The 19586-nt window shown below is 43.2% G+C and overlaps 1 protein-coding gene across 2 annotated transcripts in view; it reads right to left on the minus strand.

The window, feature by feature from the left end:
- Window positions 1-373: 373 nt before the first annotated feature.
- The window catches only part of coq8aa (coenzyme Q8A-a), a 61077-nt gene continuing 41864 nt past the window's right edge, over window positions 374-19586 (minus strand). For both annotated transcript variants that reach the window (XM_080744418.1, XM_080744419.1), the window contains 9 exons: window positions 16030-16115; window positions 15226-15366; window positions 14089-14170; window positions 12670-12763; window positions 4505-4646; window positions 3975-4082; window positions 3789-3854; window positions 3130-3216; window positions 374-2596 (listed from right to left, as the gene is read on the minus strand). In XM_080744418.1, coding sequence (XP_080600544.1) covers window positions 2288-2596; window positions 3130-3216; window positions 3789-3854; window positions 3975-4082; window positions 4505-4646; window positions 12670-12763; window positions 14089-14170; window positions 15226-15366; window positions 16030-16115 — 1115 coding nt within the window. In that variant the 3' untranslated portion in view covers window positions 374-2287. The remainder of the gene's footprint in view (window positions 2597-3129; window positions 3217-3788; window positions 3855-3974; window positions 4083-4504; window positions 4647-12669; window positions 12764-14088; window positions 14171-15225; window positions 15367-16029; window positions 16116-19586) is intronic.

Consider the following 19586-nt stretch of genomic DNA (forward strand, 5'->3'; position numbering starts at 1 on the left):
CCAAAATATTCAAAGGGGGCACCCGCTGACCTACTGGTCCAGGCGCATAGCACTTAGGCATTGCCACATAGGCATGGATGCCTGGCGGCGTCATCGATTCGATTCCCGATCCGGACGGCCTTTGCCGGGTGTCCCTCCCCGTCTCTCCCCCCAGTTCCTGTCAGTCTACTGTCCTATCAATAAAGGCATGAAAGCCCAAAAACAAATCTTTAAAAAAAGAATATATATATATTCAAAGACTTGCACAAACTTTCATGATTTAAAAAAAAATTGCAGATCTACAAGCTCGCAGCACGGCACTCTGTGCTGCGCTGTGAGCTTGTCTATCTGCTATTTTTCAATAGCTAAAGCATAAAATAAAGGTTAAAGCGGTTCAAGTCTTAACGCGACACAGATGCGTTCCAAGTCTTAATGGGTTAAACCCAGAGAATACACAAGTCGAACACATCTACACATGGTACAGTTAAAGGACAACATTTTGGTTCCATTTGTACTCTCTGCTCTTCTTCTTTTGGATAATTCCCCTCAGCGTCAGTATCTGTTACCATCTGCTTCTGTTCTCTGCATCTTCCTACTTGGTCACTCCGGCCACCTGCAATGTCCACTCTCACCACATGCGCAAACCTCCTCTTTGGCCTTCTTCTTTGGCCACGTTGGCTTCCGTTTGTACATTCTCTGAGCTAAAATGGGGTTCGAGAGCCCTGCCATTTGGCAGTAGGCTACAGTACATCTTCTTACATTCCTACATTGCCTCTGAATTGCGATAGGTCCAGTTCAGACGATGCCGCGAGCCAACGCGCTATACGGTATAACCTAGCGGAGTGGAACAGTTCCCCTGAATCTCAAGTCCGTGCCCTCGGAAAGACCACAGGTCAAATGACAGATTCAGATTGCTTCTGTTGCGTGAAATAGGCTTTCCTATTATTCGACCATTTCCTGTTTACTCAGAAAACAGAGTAAAAGCACCCTGAGAAGGTGTTTTTAAAGCATATCGGTTCTCCTGTCGTTTAGGGGCCCACCATTCATAGTTACATTAATACGCTCTACTCTTTCTCGCTCTTTTCTCTCTACTCTTTGTTCCTACTCTCTCCCAATAATAATAATAAAGATTCAAATGCCAAATCTGTGGATAACTGTTGACATGTTGGATTATGAAAGTTCAGGTTGTACGCTTTGAAACGATGCCATACACTGACATGTGAAAATATTTCCTCGATTTGCATACTTGTTGCAAATGTTTTCGATGGCACCTTAATTACCGGTAATCCAAACTTGATCACTTGTTAGCTTCACTCTGATTTAAGCGTCATTTGTGCTTTGCTGTACGATAGTGTCGCTTATCGAAAATAACCTAATGCACATATTTCCAGCGAGCGACACCCGTGTCCAGCAACGCATGAATTACGCATGAATGTCAGCGAAATTACTACAGTCATTGAATGTATGAGAGCATTACGTTGCAATCAAAATGTTTAGTCATTACCGCTTTTTAGACAAAGTCTAAAAAGTCTACCGGTTTCAAAAGACAAAGTTTTGCCCCAGACAACTATTTTCAATGAATGACGCTCAAATTTTCGTTAATCATCTCGAAAAGACAACAGGGAACAAATGATGCTGTCAAATATGTTTTTACGTTCTCCCCTGGGCATTGAGACTTAGTCTCAATGTGGATTTCACTGGTTAAATAAATGTTATGAAAATAAGCATTAATAATGCCACCTCTATCCCGTCTCCTTAGTCAGAGGACGTAGAGAGTCGTAGAGGTTGACCCTGTTGCACTGTCGGTCCCATGTTGTCGCCGCCTCCTCTCTGCTACTCAAATGTCTACAAACACAATTCCATTACATCTCCAAGGTGAGGGAAAAAAATAAGATCTTGAAGATCTGCTATTTTCAAAACACTTCGAAAATCCTTGAAAACTTTTCTTTGAAAAAGTATTTTTACACTAATCTCATCTTATTCTATATTCTAATACACATATCTTCTCCCTTGCACATAATATTTCCAGATGGGGATCCGTGGGGCCAAACACATAATAATACATCTGGGGGTCCTTGACAGGAAAATGTTTGAGAACCAGCGCAAACCACCGGCTTTAGCCAACTAACCCCGCGGGATAGTTTTGGATCGTACAATGGCGGCCGCCTCAAACAAAAACCATCGCCCCCTCCAAAGTCACTTCTTCTTCTACCTCTAGGCTCTACAGTACCTCCCCCCATTCCCTCGGGCCCATCCGTCGGACCCCAGGACCCCAAAACAATCGTTCACTTGGGGGTGGGGAACTGGCTTAAGCCTTGGGGGTGTTGGAGGTGTTGGGGCGTTCGCGGCCTTCCCAGTAGTTGTTGTACGTGTCCTGGAACATCTGGTAGCAGGGCAGCTTGGCGTTGAGCCGCGAGCAGATGAGGAAGGAGCCGCCCATCTTGCGGTGCAGCGAGTAGGTCTCCTCGGGCGGCGGCGTCAGCCGCTGCTTGAGCATGACGGGGATGAGGTTGTGGATGCGCTGCGTGGTGGACTGCGCGCCAAAGTCGAAGGGCTCCGTGGAGTCGAAGGCCTCGCCCAGGATCATCACCGCGTCCACGTGGGCGTTCTCCATCGCCTGCCAAGAACACACGGGAACAGTGTTAATATTGTTGACGAAGACTACGATTTTGATATTTAGTTGACTAAGTCTACGTTCCCCATTTTCAACTGTTTTTATTCTATTTTGACTCTTGCGTTGGTAATGTAAACGAAATGTACGTTTTCCCATGCCAATAAAGCTCCCTTGAATTTGAATTGTAAATTAATTTGTTTCCTTTTCCTTAGTTGCAAGGTTAGTTAGTTTGCCTCGTTTAAAACAACCATCAAGACCCACCTCTTCAGACTTGAGCATCTAGAAAAGCACAAAATAAATTGCATGCACTATTCTTCTTCTTCTTATTATCATTATTATTATTAGACAAAGTATATACCAAAAGGTCTTCAGTGGTCAACTCGGGGAATGTAAAAACGGACCCAACTGGACCCGTAAATAAACACTGAGGATTTGACTGTGTGGTAGTTGATTTGACTGTGCAGACAGTCAGACAGACAGACAGACCGACAGACAGACAGACAGACAGACAGACAGACAGACAGACAGACAGCTACCTTGGTCTCAAATCCGGTGAGGAACTTCATCTCGATGGATTTCCTCAGGACTCCCTCTCTGTCTCCCATGGCAGCTGAACGGATGACCTGAAAAACACAGCAAACTCCGTCACACTGGCTCTCCTCTGCAGTGGTGGAAAAAGTACTCACATTTCTTACTTTAAGTAAAAGTATCAATAACGAAATGTAGGAATACTATGTTACAAGTAAAAGTCTGGAATTCGTCAAAAGCTTGTAGATCAGCTATTTTTGACTGTATATCGTCGTTGTCGGGTGAAAACCTTGTATGTCCAAAACCGTTCGTTTTTCATTTATCATTTTAAAAATGCCTTAAACTAGTGAAAACAGCTGATCTACAAGCACACAACGCCTCGCACCGCGAGGCGTTGTGTGCTTGTAGATCTGCTGTTTTCACATACTTTTGTGCAACGGCCTTGTATGATGAAGCAGGGCTTTACTTTGCGAAACAACGTACACATTTGAAACTTGGAGATACAAGGTTTCCACCCGACAACGACGATATGCAATGTGGCCCTCTGGAATGAGTGTGAACATATAGCGTAATAGCGGCCCTCTCCATCAAAGTTGCCCAGCCCTGGCCTATACTGTAGTATTATGGGAGATTATCTGCGGACTGACGGCCGCGTCAGGCTCCTCACCTCAATGTAGAGGTCCGTGAAGCCCTGATCAAACGACCGGCTGGCTCCGAAGTCCAACAGTGCCACCTAGAGGGGAAAGGACGGGACATCCGCTTAAAATAAATAACCAACTGACATGGATCAAAAACGTACAGTAAGTACCCTGATACTGTTGTTTACCACAGTGACTGTGGACACCAGGCTCACCTTGTGCGTCTGTGGGTCGTAGAAGAAGTTGGACCAGTTGGGGTCGGTCTGCATGAACCTGAACTCAAACAGCTCCCTCAGACACAGGAGCAGGATGTTATGACAGATCTGAGAAAGACAGAGAGTTTAGTATGTAAAACGGCACATCATGTCTCTGTCCGGACGTCTGTCTGGACGTGTACACTTTTTTTTACTATCTATGGGTTTGCCGTTCTGACATCACTGTGATGTCAGGGGAACCACACTAACAGAATCCCTTTTATGCCCATATAAGAAGATCCCTGATGTCATCAATATTAAGCCCATATCTAACAGGACTTCATATCATGCCCATATATGGAGGCCACATACCACACTAACAGAATCCATATATGATGTCTACAAGCTCACTATTGGCTATTTTTGGCGAGCTTTCCCCTGAGAATAGGGATGTTGGGGGTTCATGTGCTTAACAAAAGTGGCCTTTTAAGTTTTAACCAACCATCCATCCATCCATCCATCCATCCAGCCAGCCAGTGGTTGTACTGTACCTCGTTCTTCAGGTCCTGGGACAGGCCTTCAGCCTGCTCCAGAGGGAAGCCAGGGACCAGGTCTGTGGTCAGCACATGTTTGCTGCTCAGCTCGTCCACCACCTCCGGCACGAAGAAGAACGGATGATCCTTCAGGAGCTCCCTGGAAGACACACAGAACACACTCAGGATTATTACACTGCAGGGGGCTTCAACATAACACACTCTGGATTATTACACTGCAGAGGGCTTCAACAGAGAGTAAAGCCCCCTTTCCACTGCAAGGTGGAACCCGTCGTGAAAATGTGTTCAAATCTTTGAATGTGTGTATTTTTAGAGCGAACACTTGTAATTCAAATTTTGCCTCTAGGGGTCACTGGAACTAAGTATTTTGAGATGGGCGTTGGTGGTCAAATACTATCACTTTGGGGATCCTTGACTTTTAGTTTGAGCACCACTGACATAGAAACATCAAAAAATCATTAGAAGGATTTAGAAGACACTTGTAGAATTGGATCAAAATATTCAAAGACTTGCACACATTTTCACAATCTTTTCAAAAATAGCAGATCTGCTATTTTTTTTTATAGTTAAAGCATACAATAATGCGTTCCAGGTCTAAATGGGTTAATAAATAAGACAGACTGTCCATACAGTACGGTCTATCTTTAGCAGTTGGACATGGATCAGAGGGTCGGACATCCAACCACAAACAAGGAGACAGCTAAGTATAAACTACTGTTTATAGGGCACACGTGTCTGTGTGTGTGCGCGTGCATGCGTGCATGTGTGTGTGTAAGTTTGTGAGTGTGTGTGTGTGTGTGTGTGTGTGTGTGTGTGTGTGTGTGTGTGTGTGTGTGTGTGTGTGTGTGTGTGTGTGTGTGTGTGTGTGTGTGTGTGTGTGTGTGTGTGTGTGTGTGTGTGTGTGTGTGACACTTGATACAAATGACAATGTTCTGTTTTGAGTGTGTGCCTGTTTTTACTTTCTGGTATTGTTACCACATTTATAATGCACACAAATGCTCATGTGCTGCAATGAGACTTCACACTTCCCCGAAGAAGGCAGCATCGCGGTCCAAAGCGCTAGTTTGGTTTTAATTGTTCTCCTATCCTGAATAACACTTTACACCGACAGCTACCAGAGTGTTCGGCGACTCTTTTATGTTTTCAGAATCTCTATCGTTGGCCGGCTCATCTAGTCTAAGGCACTGTTCAGACAAAATCGGTTTCTATAGAAAACGGCAAAATAAAATGTCAGATATGCCGTTCGTACAGACGTCACCAGCGTTTTGGGGGGTGGAATTCCATCTGAACATTAAAAACGGAGGAAACGACGAAACGTGTGATGTCATGACGTGCAGACTATGTGCAGCCACGTTACCATGGTGAATGTAAATAAGGAAGTACAATGGTGTCACTCGTCAATCTTTTTTTTTTTCTTTTTTTTTATAGTTTTCTCTACAGACCATTGTCCTCTGCACAGAGCCTTAAACGACTGCTGTGCGCTGCACCTGTGTGAGCTGTATAATGAGAGAATGTAGCCCGCACTCACTTTTAAGTCGCTCCAAACTTTTTATTGACAAGCAGCAAAAAAGCAGATAGACGTTTCGACTGATTAAAGTCTTCTTCAGTACTGAATAGTGCGGGCTATAGCCCAGTCAATCTGAGGTTTGACCCAAAAGAAATTGCAATAGTAATGGTTCAAGGTTTTTTATGATCCTTAGGGTCATCCAAAACACATGTTAAAAATCTTCCAAAATATTCTTAGTGGATCAAGGTAAATTCAGTTGGTTCAAGTTTGGGTCCCTTCACTTACTATAGGAAAAAAAGACTCCACAAAAAATCTTCTTTAAAGCTGGCCGCACACTAGCCGATAATCGGGCTATTTAATTACCCTCCCGACAATCGGGCTGCCACCGACTGAAACGGGCCCGACAATCGGGCATGAACGTCGTCTAGCGTGAGGTCTCACAGATCCACTCGGAGCCCAGCCGAGTGGCTCGGAGGACGATCGGGGGTAGCCCGACTCTTTTCAAACATGTTTGATATTTTCCTGGATCTGTAGGCCTACTGGTCTGGAAGACTGGAAGGGCAGCAGGGGACTGAGAGAAAATAGGTACAGCAGCCGCTGATAGACGCAAGTCTCTGCATATCTGAGTGACAGAGCTATCTCTTTTTCTCCACACACACACACACACACACACACACACACACACACACACACACACACACACACACACACACACACACACACACACACACACACACACACACACACACACACACACACACACACACACACACACACACACACACACAAAATCAATCAATCAATCAACAAAGACGTAAAACTAGGCCAAACCAATTAGTGCAAGAGCCACAGCTGATCTGGACTCGCTAATAACTTTCCAGCTCTGCTCTCCTCCTCCAACTCCAAGTTACATTAAATTTATGGTTCTCACTCTCAAATGTATGATAAACCTGTGCATTCTCCATGTTTCCACCTCAAAATGCTGGATTACAGTTCTTCAAATGGACCAGACAGAACCGTCCTCTCTTTCTCTCTCTCTCTCTCTCTGGGACATTGGATTTGGATCTCCGTGCCCTCGGATCTTTTTTTTATGATTATATTTGATTGATCCATCCGCCCACACCGCGATAATTTGTTAAAAGACAGGGGAAATCATGATTGAAAGCCTAGGCCATGGCCACTAAAGTAAAAGCAGACACTTGCCTGTCTTGAACTTGAACCCAGTAGGAGCGAGATCATTTAGCGACCTACAACTGGGTTGCAACCCAGTCGGTAGTTTTCACCGACTGGGTCGCTAAATCCACCGACTGGGTTGCTAAATCTACCGACTGGGTCGCTAAATCTACCGACTGGGTCGCTAAATCACCGACTGGGTTGCTAAATCAACCAACTGGGTCGGTAAATCTACCAACTGGGTCGGTAAATCTACCGACTGGGTCGGTAAATCAACCGACTGGGTCGCTAAATCAACCGACTGGGTCGGTAAATCTACCGACTGGGTCGGTAAATCACCGACTGGGTCGGTAAATCACCGACTGGGTCGGTAAATCTACCGACTGGGTCGGTAAATCAACCGACTGGGTCGCTAATTAAATCACCTTCCAAACCAGCCTTCTCCTCTCTCTCTCTCTCTCTCTCTCTCCCCGACCGGGTCGCTCGCCAGTCAGTGATCGCCGTCCGCTGTTTGGTTGATCTATCTGCCTGTGTGGTTTAGATCAGCTGCGTTGACAAACCAGCCTTCTCCTCTCTCTCTCTCTCTCTCTCCAGCCTTCTCCGCCTCTATATATATTTTTTATTTGTAGGCCTATTCTATATATTTATTTGTTTTTTATTTAAACTTGTATGTTTTTTGTTTTCAGACAGTTCCCATAAGTGTTGCGCCTGGCGTTACTGCCGACAGACAGGCAGGCAGGCAGCGCGTGTCTCTGTCTGTCTGTCTGTCTGTCTGTCTCTGCCTGTGTGTGTGTGTGTGTGTGTGTGTGTGTGTGTGTGTGTGTGTGTGTGTGTGTGTGTGTGTGCGCGCGCGCGCGCGCGCGCTTTGTTTCTTTTTTATTACAATACCCCTAATTTTTTTTTGCCTTAAAGTTTCTTCCTGTTGTGTTAGTTTTTAATATGCATACTCTCTGTGATTGTTTTAAATAGTCTGAAAGACATAATGACTTCCTCGAAAGCAGTGCTTTTTTGGTTATGTTTAAAGAGAGAGCTCCCAAACACACACAATCAAAGACAATCGTTTTCACCTGGTGTAGTTTGCGCTGCTTAGCGCGCGAACACACACACACACACACACACACCCACACACCCGTGCGTTGTCAGTGTTTCTCAAACAGTGGTCGGGGACCGCGAGTGGTCCTTGAAGAGCTCCCAGGTGTTCTATTAAAAATAAAGGGTCTAGACAGACAGACAGAGGCACAGACAGAGGCGCAGGCAGAGACAGACAGACAGACAGACAGACAGACAGACAGACAGACAGACAGACAGACAGACAGACAGACAGAGACACGCGCTGCCTGCCTGCCTGTCTGTCGGGTGATTAAATGTGCGCACAGCACTGAGATGCATGCGTGCCACACATTAATTAGGCCTATGTATTAATATTATTATTATTATGACTTGCCTAATAGGCCTACTACATCGAGACGGACACACAGACAGGCAAGCAGGCAGACAGACAGACACAGGCTATATTAAACTCCCATAAACCTTTATTATTGCGGGTGCCGAGTTTCTAAATTCTAGGAGAGCTAAGGCAAGGAGCGCTCGTTTTCACCAGCGTCGGCAGGTTAGCTACTCAGCGTCTGTTTTACTGAGGTTAGGGTTAGGGTTAGAGTTAGGGTTAGGGTTAGGGTTCGGGTTAAGGTTATGGTTAGGGTTAGGGTTAGAGTTAGGGTTAGGGTTAAGGTTAGGGTTAGGGTTATGGTTAAGGATAGGTTCAGGTTTTGGTGCACCGCGAAGCCTACACTCTCTCTCTATTCAATTCAATTCAATTCAAATGGCTTTATTGGCATGAGAAAACATACTGCCAAAGCAGAAGTGTACACAATACAATACAGGCAGAGCAGGAAAATATACATATTTTTGTAATGGTTGTTGGATTCCATTTGATATCATCAGTTCTCTCTCTCTCTCTCTCTCTCTCTCTCTCTCTCTCTCTCTCTCTCTCTCTCTCTCTCTCTCTAACTAAAAAAAATCACTGCTTTCGAGGAAGAAGAATAAAAAAAATCGGCGCGCAGACATCAAAGGCAAAAAGCACTGCTTTCGAGGAAGAAGAAAAAAAAATCAGCGCGCAGACATCAGAGGCAGTGTGTGCCGCCGGGATAATAACGTCATGATGTCTTTCCAACTAAGTATTTAAAACAATCACAGAGAGTAGGCCTATTAAAAACTAACACAACAGGAAGAAACTTAAGGCAAAAAAATTATAAACAAATAACATTTAGAGGTATTGTAATAATTCTGTTTGTGTCAGTCAAAACAAAAAAAAAAAGCGCGCGCACGCACACACACACACACACACACACACACACACACACACACACACACACACACACACACACACACACACACACACACACACACACACACACACACACACACACCCGTGCGTTGTCAGTGTTTCTCAAACAGTGGTCCGGGACCGCGAGTGGTCCTTGAAGAGGTCCCAGGTGTTCTATTAAAAATAAAGGGTCTATAGACAGACAGACAGAGGCGCAGGCAGAGACAGACAGACAGACAGACAGACAGACAGACAGACAGACAGACAGACAGACAGACAGACAGACAGAGACACGCACTGCCTGCCTGCCTGTCTGTCGGCAGTAACGCCAGGCGCAAAACAAAAAACATACAAGTTTTAATAAAAAACAAATAAATATATAGAATAGGCCTACAAATAAAAAATATATATAGAGGCGGAGAAGGCTGGAGAGAGAGAGAGAGAGAGAGAGAGAGAGAGAGAGAGAGAGAGAGAGAGAGAGAGAGAGAGAGAGAGAGAGAGAGGAGAAGGCTGGTTTGTCAACGCAGCTGATCTAAACCACACAGGCAGATAGATCAACCAAACAGCAGACGGCGATCACTGTCCGGCGAGCGACGGGGAGAGAGAGAGAGAGGAGAAGGCTGGTTTGGAAGGTGATTTAATTAGCGACCCAGTCGGTTGATTTACTGACCCAGTCGGTTGATTTACCGACCCAGTCGGTAGATTTACCGACCCAGTCGGTAGATTTACCGACCCAGTCGGTGATTTACCGACCCAGTCGGTGATTTAGCGACCCAGTCGGTTGATTTAGCGACCCAGTCGGTAGATTTACCGACCCAGTTGGTTGATTTAGCGACCCAGTCGGTAGATTTACCGACCCAGTTGGTTGATTTAGCAACCCAGTCGGTGATTTAGCAACCCAGTCGGTAGATTTAGCGACCCAGTCGGTGAAAACTACCGACTGGGTTGCAACCCAGTTGTAGGTCGCTAAATGATCTCGCCCTCTCTCCTTGAACCTGTCTTGAACTTGAACCGTCCGTGGTGGAAGCAGCCTACAACAGCAGCTCACCCCACGTCAGTCACTTTCTCTGATGGTCCGTGCACGGTGCAGTTATGTAATCTCTACTCCTTTCAAGTTCCAATTGGCCATAGGTACAGCGTGTAGCTTAATTAATGGGCCATCATCAACTCGTTGTTTGATCTACCAGCTGGGTTAACAACTCCTGGCTACTCCGGGCACAGCGCGCCCCGCATAGCCAGGCGTTTCGCACGCACAAGTATTTTAACAGACAGCAGGTTTAGAAAATATGCGCGCACGTTACCTTAACTATTATAAAATAAAATTACTTTATCAAAACTGACAATGATAAACCTGGATATGGATATAGGCCTAATAGGCCTGTCCTTTTTAAAGCATTACAGTAGACTATATTTGGGACTAAAAACAAGTTACCCCCCAAAAAAGCAATACACATAAATACACTGCTTATTATTTCAAATAATGATCCACATCCATCCTCCCAGGTTGTATCATGATTGCTTGCGATGGGAATTAAAACTCAATGGTCGCGAGTTTGTTTTATATCAGCAGAAATAGTCACTAGGCCTACCAGTCAGTCACAGACTGAAGTGGGAACAGCACACGAGTGCAAGTACTGCCTGATCTACAAACCCTACAATGTGGCGCGGAGGGACGCAGTTTGATCTTGGAAATCTAATGTTCTGTGCGCCACACAGTCATACGACTAATCATAAATCAGGCACCATGAGAAGCAGACAGCGCGCAGCACGCAGCAGTGATAGAGACAGAGAGGGTAAAAGTCAGAGAGTTGAACAGAGGCATGGATTGACATGAAACGTGTCAAAGTGAACTCATATGATCATCAAAATGGGACACAATTGAAGCGTTTTTTTTCTCCATTGCGCGAAGCGATGGTGTGTTGTGTGGATAACGTTTATGTGTTGTTGTGTGCGTGTGCGTGTGTGTGTAGGCGAAGAACAGCCCCGTGATATTTTGTATTTTATATTAGGCCTATGTATTATTGCTTTGTTCAGGCCCGACTCAATCGGGATAGAATCTTGTAGCGTGCGGAGCGCCCGACTGTTCAAAACGGCTAGTCTGAGCCCGTTTAGATTATCTGGTAAAATAATCTGGAAAAAATGATCCTGTAGTGTTTAATTCTACCCGATTCAGTCGGGCCCGATTATCGTGTAGTGTATGGCCAGCTTAAGTAGCATGTGAGGGGTCTAACTAGGGGGTTTCCATGATTCTGAATCCATTGCAAGCATTTGTTTTGCATGAAAAACATTCCTCTGGCAAAAAATGGACCCCACAAAGTGTGAAAAGTGATGACTCATCACTAAACCATCACTATACCATCGTGTTTTGGGACCGAGGAATGTTTTTCATGCAAAACAAATGCTTGCAATGGATTCAGAATTATGAAAACCCCCTAGTTAGACCCCTCACATGCTACTTAAAGAAGATTCTTTGGGGGGTCCCAAACTTGGGACCCAAACTTGAATCCCCTGAATTTACTTTGATCCACTAAGAATATTTTGGAAGATTTTTAACATGTGTTTTGGATGACCCTAAGGATCATAAAAAACCCTGAATGATTACTATTGCAATTTCTTTTGGGTCAGGCCCCTTTTTAGCTTAGATTGACTAGCCTACTACCTTCTTTGTTTCTAGTATTACTGCACTCAGTCAGTTATAGCTTGGCACCGAAGAACGGAGGATGTGCGTTATTTCTTCCTTTGAAAGTAGGGCTGTCACGATATGACATTTTACATGACGATTAATTGTCACTCAAATAATTGGCGATTAACGATTTAATTGTGTTTCTGTCGTTGATAATTACATTTCTGTTTGGCTTTTAGGCTTTGAAGTTGTACATGGTAGATATGACACATAACCTAAATATACAAAGAAATTACTGACATATTTGACAACTTACTACTTAAAAAATAACTTTGATAGTGGAAATAGCCGATCTACAAGCTCACAATTTCCAAAATGTTTGACCTTTTTTTTTAAATATATGAACATTTTTCAACATGGAAACGATTATGACGATTATAAAAAATAATCACGATTATGTCAAAAAAAAGTCACGATTAGACGATTATGTAATAATTGTGACAGCCCTATTTGAAAAGCTGTATAATGAGACTCACCTGAACTTCTTGGCACACTGAGCCTCTCTGGTGTAATCACACTCCTTCTCCAGCTCCTGCCTCATCACGTCTATCATATGCTCTGGAAACAGACCTACACACAGGAGGGGACAGGAGAGAATCACATTTACTTCAGTACCTTTACTTTTGAGCATTGTACATTTTGAGTCTATTTTAGTTGAGTACCTGTATATGCTTATGTATTTATTTCTTTGGGGGGGGAGCTTATAACCTCCACTGCACTGCATTTCAAAGACAAATACTTGTACTTTTGTCTCCACTACATTGCTAGGGGGTCCCCAGTTAAGTCATTGATACAGTGATGAACCCTTATGGGTCTGTCTGTGCCTCTGACAGTGCACCTATTTGAAGTTCCATTGGAACACTGTGGCTCTCATTTATCAACGTGGTGCAGATCAAAATTTGGGCGTACACCGAAATTTAGGGAAGTCTCAACATTTATCATTTCAACGTGACTTTGACGTTGGTGTAGGGTAGGATGAAATCTCACGTCAGGTTCTGAGGTGGTGTAGGATTGATCTTACACCTCTTATTCCATTGTAGACATGCGCAAAATTTGGTGAAAAAAATAGACCGTTTTTTTACACTCAATTGATAAATGAGGGCCTGTCAGTGTTAAAAATGAACACTGAAGATTTTACAGCGACTGGTGTCCAGAGATGAAAAGAAAACATATCAAATGGGGGTCTGTTGCCTAATGCAGTGGTTCTCAACCTGTGGGTCGGGACCTCCAGGGGGGTCCCCAAATTATTTTGGGGGTTCCCCAGATGTTTAACTTAATGTGCAACATTGTTTTCCTCACTCAAAAGTAAACAATCTAACACAAAGTTTAAGTGTATAGACTATAGAGGGTACAGTATGCACATTTTTTTTTTTTTATATATATATATCGAATCGAACCAGCGAATCGAACCAACCAAGCTACACAAAGCCTATGTATATGCGCTTAGAGCAGTAGGCCATCGGGGCGCATATGCACATTTCTAAATTGACAATTTAAGGACTTTTTAATGCCTCTAAAATGAAAAAATTAAACATTGGCCAAATTGTTAAATATTAGAGGCAGAAATGTATAGAACCGTGTTATACAAAATGTAATTCCTCAACTCTTAGTGCTCGTCAAGGTGGGGGGGTCCCCAGCTAAAATATGATTATTTTGGGTGCCGTGGTCTGAAAAGGTTGAGAACCACTGGCCTAATGCATAGGCAACAGTTATTTTTTTTAGTTGAGAATCACTCATTTTGTCAATAATTCTTTGAATAATTCTGCTTGGCGAGTGACAGATACAGAGAGAATGTAATCGCTCAAGAAAGACAAGAGAAAACAGAGAGAAACAAAGGCGTGTGACTTGTAGGGCGAGTTCTCAATAAAAGAAAACAATCAGAAGGCAGTGTTTACCTTCGGGCAGGGCGTTGCTCATGCTCAGTAGGGTCATCAGGTTGTTGACGTCACTGTGGATACTCTGACCCACGCCCGGGTACTGCAGGCCCACAGGGACAAACAGAGCGGGGAGACAAAAAGGCAAAGGTGTCACGGTTAACAGCGTCACACAGATCAATACGAACACATGATGTGAAGTTATCTGCAATTTTTGTAACGATACTGGTGTCGACCACTTAAATGGTTAAAGTTGATCTTGTCCAAAAAATGTACATTATTTGGGTCAATTTGTATTTATTAGTATTATTTTATTCGATTAATCAGAAAACTAATCAACAGAATAATCGGTAAATAAATAATCAATAGTTGGAGCCCATATGAGTTGTGTGTGTGTGCGTGTGTGTGTGTGTGTGTGTGTGTGTGTGTGTGTGTGTGTGTGTGTGTATGAATTGAGTGTGTGGGGACTGGAGGGAGGGGGGGAGCAAAGCATTAAGTCAGAGGTTTGATCTCTGTTTATCGACAAAGTCGTGGAGGAAAATGCGTGTCCTGATAAACATGATTCCAGAGTAATAACTGATCATTCTAAGTAATAAATTAGTAATTATGTGTTTTTATTCTACAGTAGCTAACCCTGAGGATAATTACTGCCTAGGATTGACAGGGGAACACAAAAACAACACTTAACCGTTAGCGGAACTGATTAGATCTCCTCATCAAACATCAAGAATAAATTAATTTGTGGCATGTGGAAAGAAACATAGATCATGTGGCACTCTTCTCTTGTACATGGACATGTTTCTGTGTCTTTGCACACAAGTGTGTGTGTGTGTGTGTGTGTGTGTGTGTGTTGTGTGTGTGTGTGTGTGTGTGTGTGTGTGTGTGTGTGTGTGTCTGAATGAGCATGTGTTTGTGTCAGAAAGGAAGCGAGAAAAGAGGTCATGTCAGAAAACATCATTCATCAGCAATACTTGTTTCTGCTAACCAGCTAGGCCTATGTTAACAGAACACTCACTCTCTCACACACACACACACACACACACACACACACACACACACACACACACACACACACACACACACACACACACACACACACACACACACACACACACACACACACACACACACACACACACGCCCACACACAAGGCCCACCTGTATTTTCATGGCGACCTCCCGGCCGTCTTTCAAGCGGGCCAGGTGAACCTGTCCGATGGAGGCCGCGGCGAACGGCCGCTCCTCAAAGCTCTCCAGCTTGTCCCTCCAGTTGGGACCCAGGTCATTGTTCAGCACTTTCTACACAAGCACAACACAACACAACATTAGACACTTTCAAACTGGCATCTTTATTTGGGGCATTTAACACATTAAGTGCGTTTCCCGACTAAAGTCAGGAACAGTTTTTCTTTTCCGGGTGAAAGAAAACATGTTCAATCAATATTACAACATAGTGACTTTCCACGACATGGACACGCGCGTGGCTTCCGTGGGTCTTCAAAATAAGGTAGAATCATTGGAAAAACTCTGGCGCAAGGTATCTAAATAATGAATTATATGTATATAAAGCACACAATGTGTTAATTGTAGCCGAAAATGTGTCTACAAGATTGTCGATCAGCTACTTTTTGTATTTTGTATTTATACTTTGTCGTATAGGGCATAAGAGATTTCCATATATACAGTTCAATTGACATGCAGACAAGTAGTAAAATCATCATCATCATTCATATATTTTTTTTATGCATATCAGTTACGTTGTTATGGCTCAGCCTGAAAGTTTAGACACACATCTGTCCTTTGCAAAGTACTGGGATTTCAATTTACATTTTGTTTTGTTTTGGGGCTGTTCGTCAGTTTGTGAGCAGACGAGAAGGGACACTAGGAAACGCTTGAGGAGCAGAGCAAACAGAAACACATGAGGAGGAGAGAGAGAGATTGTGGACAGAAATAGAAGCGTACCATCATCTGATGAATAGGCATGAAGTCGGCACTCTGCCTGACTCGCTCGAAGATCTTGGCGAGCTGGGGGTTGATGAAGGCATCGTCTGGAACACAAACACGACAGGGTTCAGGAACGTGCAGAGAATGTCAAAGAGGCAGGGGCTGAAATGTCTAAAAGGGCCTTTTGGTGAAAATATCGAAAATAGCAGACCTCCAAGCTCCCAACGCGTCGCAGTGCGACGTGTTGTGAGCTTGGAGGTCGGGCTATTTTCGGTGCTTGATACCACCACTGAACTAAGCATAATCAAGTCAATACTGGCGATGTGGTGTAACGGCATGGATTTCTACACAGAGAGGGCAATTCTTTCAATATAAGACATTGCATTCAAGTTCAGGAGAGTTTGGACAAGGAAATTCTCTTGAATGTTGCCTTCAGGTATAGGTACGGCACGGAAAGAGGGCATTTGCATTTCTTTCACCGTAGTAAAAACTGCATTCATGGTCTGGAGAAGGCACTTTTTAGAGAAAGATAAAAGGGCAGGGGCTCAAGCCTAGGGGTGGGCGATATGGAAAAATACAATATCACGATATTTTCCCTAGCTGTATCACGATACACGGTTTTATCACGATTCTTTTTCACATTGGTTTTTATGGTTATTTTTCAAGTTACTTGACAAAAACTAGACTCTCTGGGTTCCTTTTGGGAGGTCTAATTTGAACTTTACAAGTATGTAACTCTGACAGTATACAAATGAAACCAAATGGACCTGTAATGTATACAGTCAGAGTTAAGACCATTGAATTCTGCAACAAATCTCTGTATTAACGATTAAACAGGATTTCTTACAAGGCTCCCTCAATTGTATCACGATATAAACGATACCTCTGAAAAGGCATATCGTGGAGACATTGTATCGTGGAGACATTGTATCGCCTCAACGATAATTATCACCATATCGCCCACCCCTACTCAAGCCCCCCTCTATGTGTGCACATGCCTGTCTGGAACACAAACGGGTTTGTCTCCACACATCAGCGCCACAGTGCCAGGGCAGTGTGGGAGAGAGGCATGGTGCAGCAGTGGGCTAAGCTTGCATACCACCAGGGGCGTCACACCAAATTCTGGGCCCTGGGTACAAGGATTCACTGCGGGCCCCCCATGAATGTTAACTATTGAAAAATAGCAGATATACAAGCTCACAGCTGCGAGCTTGTAGATCTGCTATTTTTGAAAAATCGTGAAAATGTGTGCCAAGAAACCTATGTTTCCATGTCAGTGATGCTCAAACTTTTTCATGTGAAGGACCCCCCATCTCAAAATATTTAGTTCCAGGGACCCCCCAGAAGCAAAATTTGAGTTACAAATGTTCACTTAAAAAATACATATATTCAAAGATTTGCGCACATTTTTACAACTTTTCAAAAATAGCAGATCTACAAGCTTGCAGCGTGGCACTCGGTGCAGCGCTGTGAGCTTGTATATCTGCTATTTTTCAATAGCTAAAGTTACTAGGGCCCCTCCACCTTGGGCCCTGGTAACTCAGTCGCACTTTATTACCCCTTGTGACGCCCCTGCATACCACATGCCTTCACACAATCAATGGACTGATGACCGCATGGTTGGTGAGAGAGGTACAGAACACTACAGTGCAACCAAAAATAACAATAATCATCTATAAATCAGGGGTTAAAGCCAAAAAAAATCCCAAGACTGACATTTATTTTCAGTCCATGTCCCAATATGTAATTTTTGAAACGTGGCGCGCGCAGCGCACACCAATATTTGGGGTGTTTCCCTGAAGTTCTGAACTGCCTTCACTGAATGTGTGTGTGCCAATCCATGCTTCATTTTATAGAAGTATCTTCTGAAGTTCTGTTCTATTCTATGCTAGTCTGGCCAATTCAAATACTCATATCTTGAAATTATAACTGCTTTGAGATCACTTGACTAGCGTTTTGACGACTTTGTCATTCACACCGCAGCCATCGCTACACCTTTATTTTTTTGCGGATCTGCACTGATCTCAGAAGTAGCCCCTAATGAATCCTCAAGACTGAAATCAGTCCCCAGGACCGAGAACTTTAACCCCTGATAAATGCATCGGTCTGTGTGGCTGTTTTTGTGTATGTTCACATGCGCGCATTAATTCCACACCGATCTCTCCAGCATCTGGACCAACCCATTTAATACCCGGGAAAGCATACGTTTCATCCGTTGTCTATTCAGGAATAAGCAGATATACAAGCTATATGAGCTTGCACATCTGCTATTTGTGAAGATTTTTGAAACATCTTGGAAAGTGTTGAATAACTACTCTTCTGGGGGTCCCTAGTAGGGATGTCAAAAATGGACCTTTATCAAAATCGATTATTCTATAGCAATAATCGAATATTATTCAAAAATCGATAATTAATTATTATTATTTATTTTTTATTTAAAAAAAAAAAAAACTTTTTTTTTTCTTCTGTTTTTCTTTTTTTTTACTGGATTTCAATGCACATTTACATATGTACAACATGGCTCTTCAGGTAATTGGTAGCCTAACTACTACTCTTCATCTTTCTTTTTAGTGTGCCAGTGTACTGTTCACCTAATCTCTCAAGAACAGATTCTGTGATGCTTTACAATACAGAGGACGCTGTTTTCCCTTTTCTTTGATGATGGCCACCAAGTACCAAACAATCAAGCCTGAATCAATCACACCTGTGTCTGAGACAGGGGGGGAGGGGAGTGTGTAGCAGGCAGCTGCCACTCTGCTGTGCTCCTTCACTCTGTCTACACAGTTTACAGTTGGTGCTGGTGTGAATAATAAATCAATGGCCATTTACTATTATCATGAATACTATTGTTAGCCTATATTCTATATTTTGGTTGAAACTAACTAACTAAGCCAAAAAATAGTATTAAAAAAAAAAAATAATAATAATAATATTTTTTCGATTTTCGATTATGAAATATTAAAATCGAATATTGATTAATCGAACGAATATTCGAAAATCGATTATTCGGTGACATCCCTAGTCCCTAGCACAGAACATTTTCAGAGGCGGGGGGTAAAGACAACTTTAACCAAACCGGGTCAAGAAGGGCATCCTATCACATCAAAGGTCAAAAGACCACCATTCAAGGTGGAAAAACAGCAATAAACTAAAACACAACCGATGACATGTTTACGCCACCGTCTACTGTATCTGTGACTAACTCAATTACTCACAAGCAGCTGTCATGTGTGTACAGTATGTGCTGATTTACGATGGACGCTGCAACTGGAGCTACAGAACATGGCATGTTCCTGAGTTGTAAACAAGTTACACACGTGCACACAGAGTACAACCATCAACCACCCATAGGGCTAGACAACTAACAGACTTAAAAGGAGTAGTTCACCCCCAAAATGACTTTTTTTAATTACAGTAAATGTAATATTATTATCCAATTCCGGAATCAATAGGGTTACATTTATTGTAATCAAATTATTGGCTTAGGAATGCAACAAAAAATATATAATAATATTATTGAACTCAAGTCTCCATGGCGTGCATCAATAGGGGGGAAAAAAGTCATTTTGGGGGTG

Source organism: Nannobrachium achirus, assembly GCF_963921795.1.
Source record: "Nannobrachium achirus genome assembly, chromosome: 16".
NCBI classification, from domain to species: Eukaryota; Metazoa; Chordata; class Actinopteri; order Myctophiformes; family Myctophidae; genus Nannobrachium; species Nannobrachium achirus.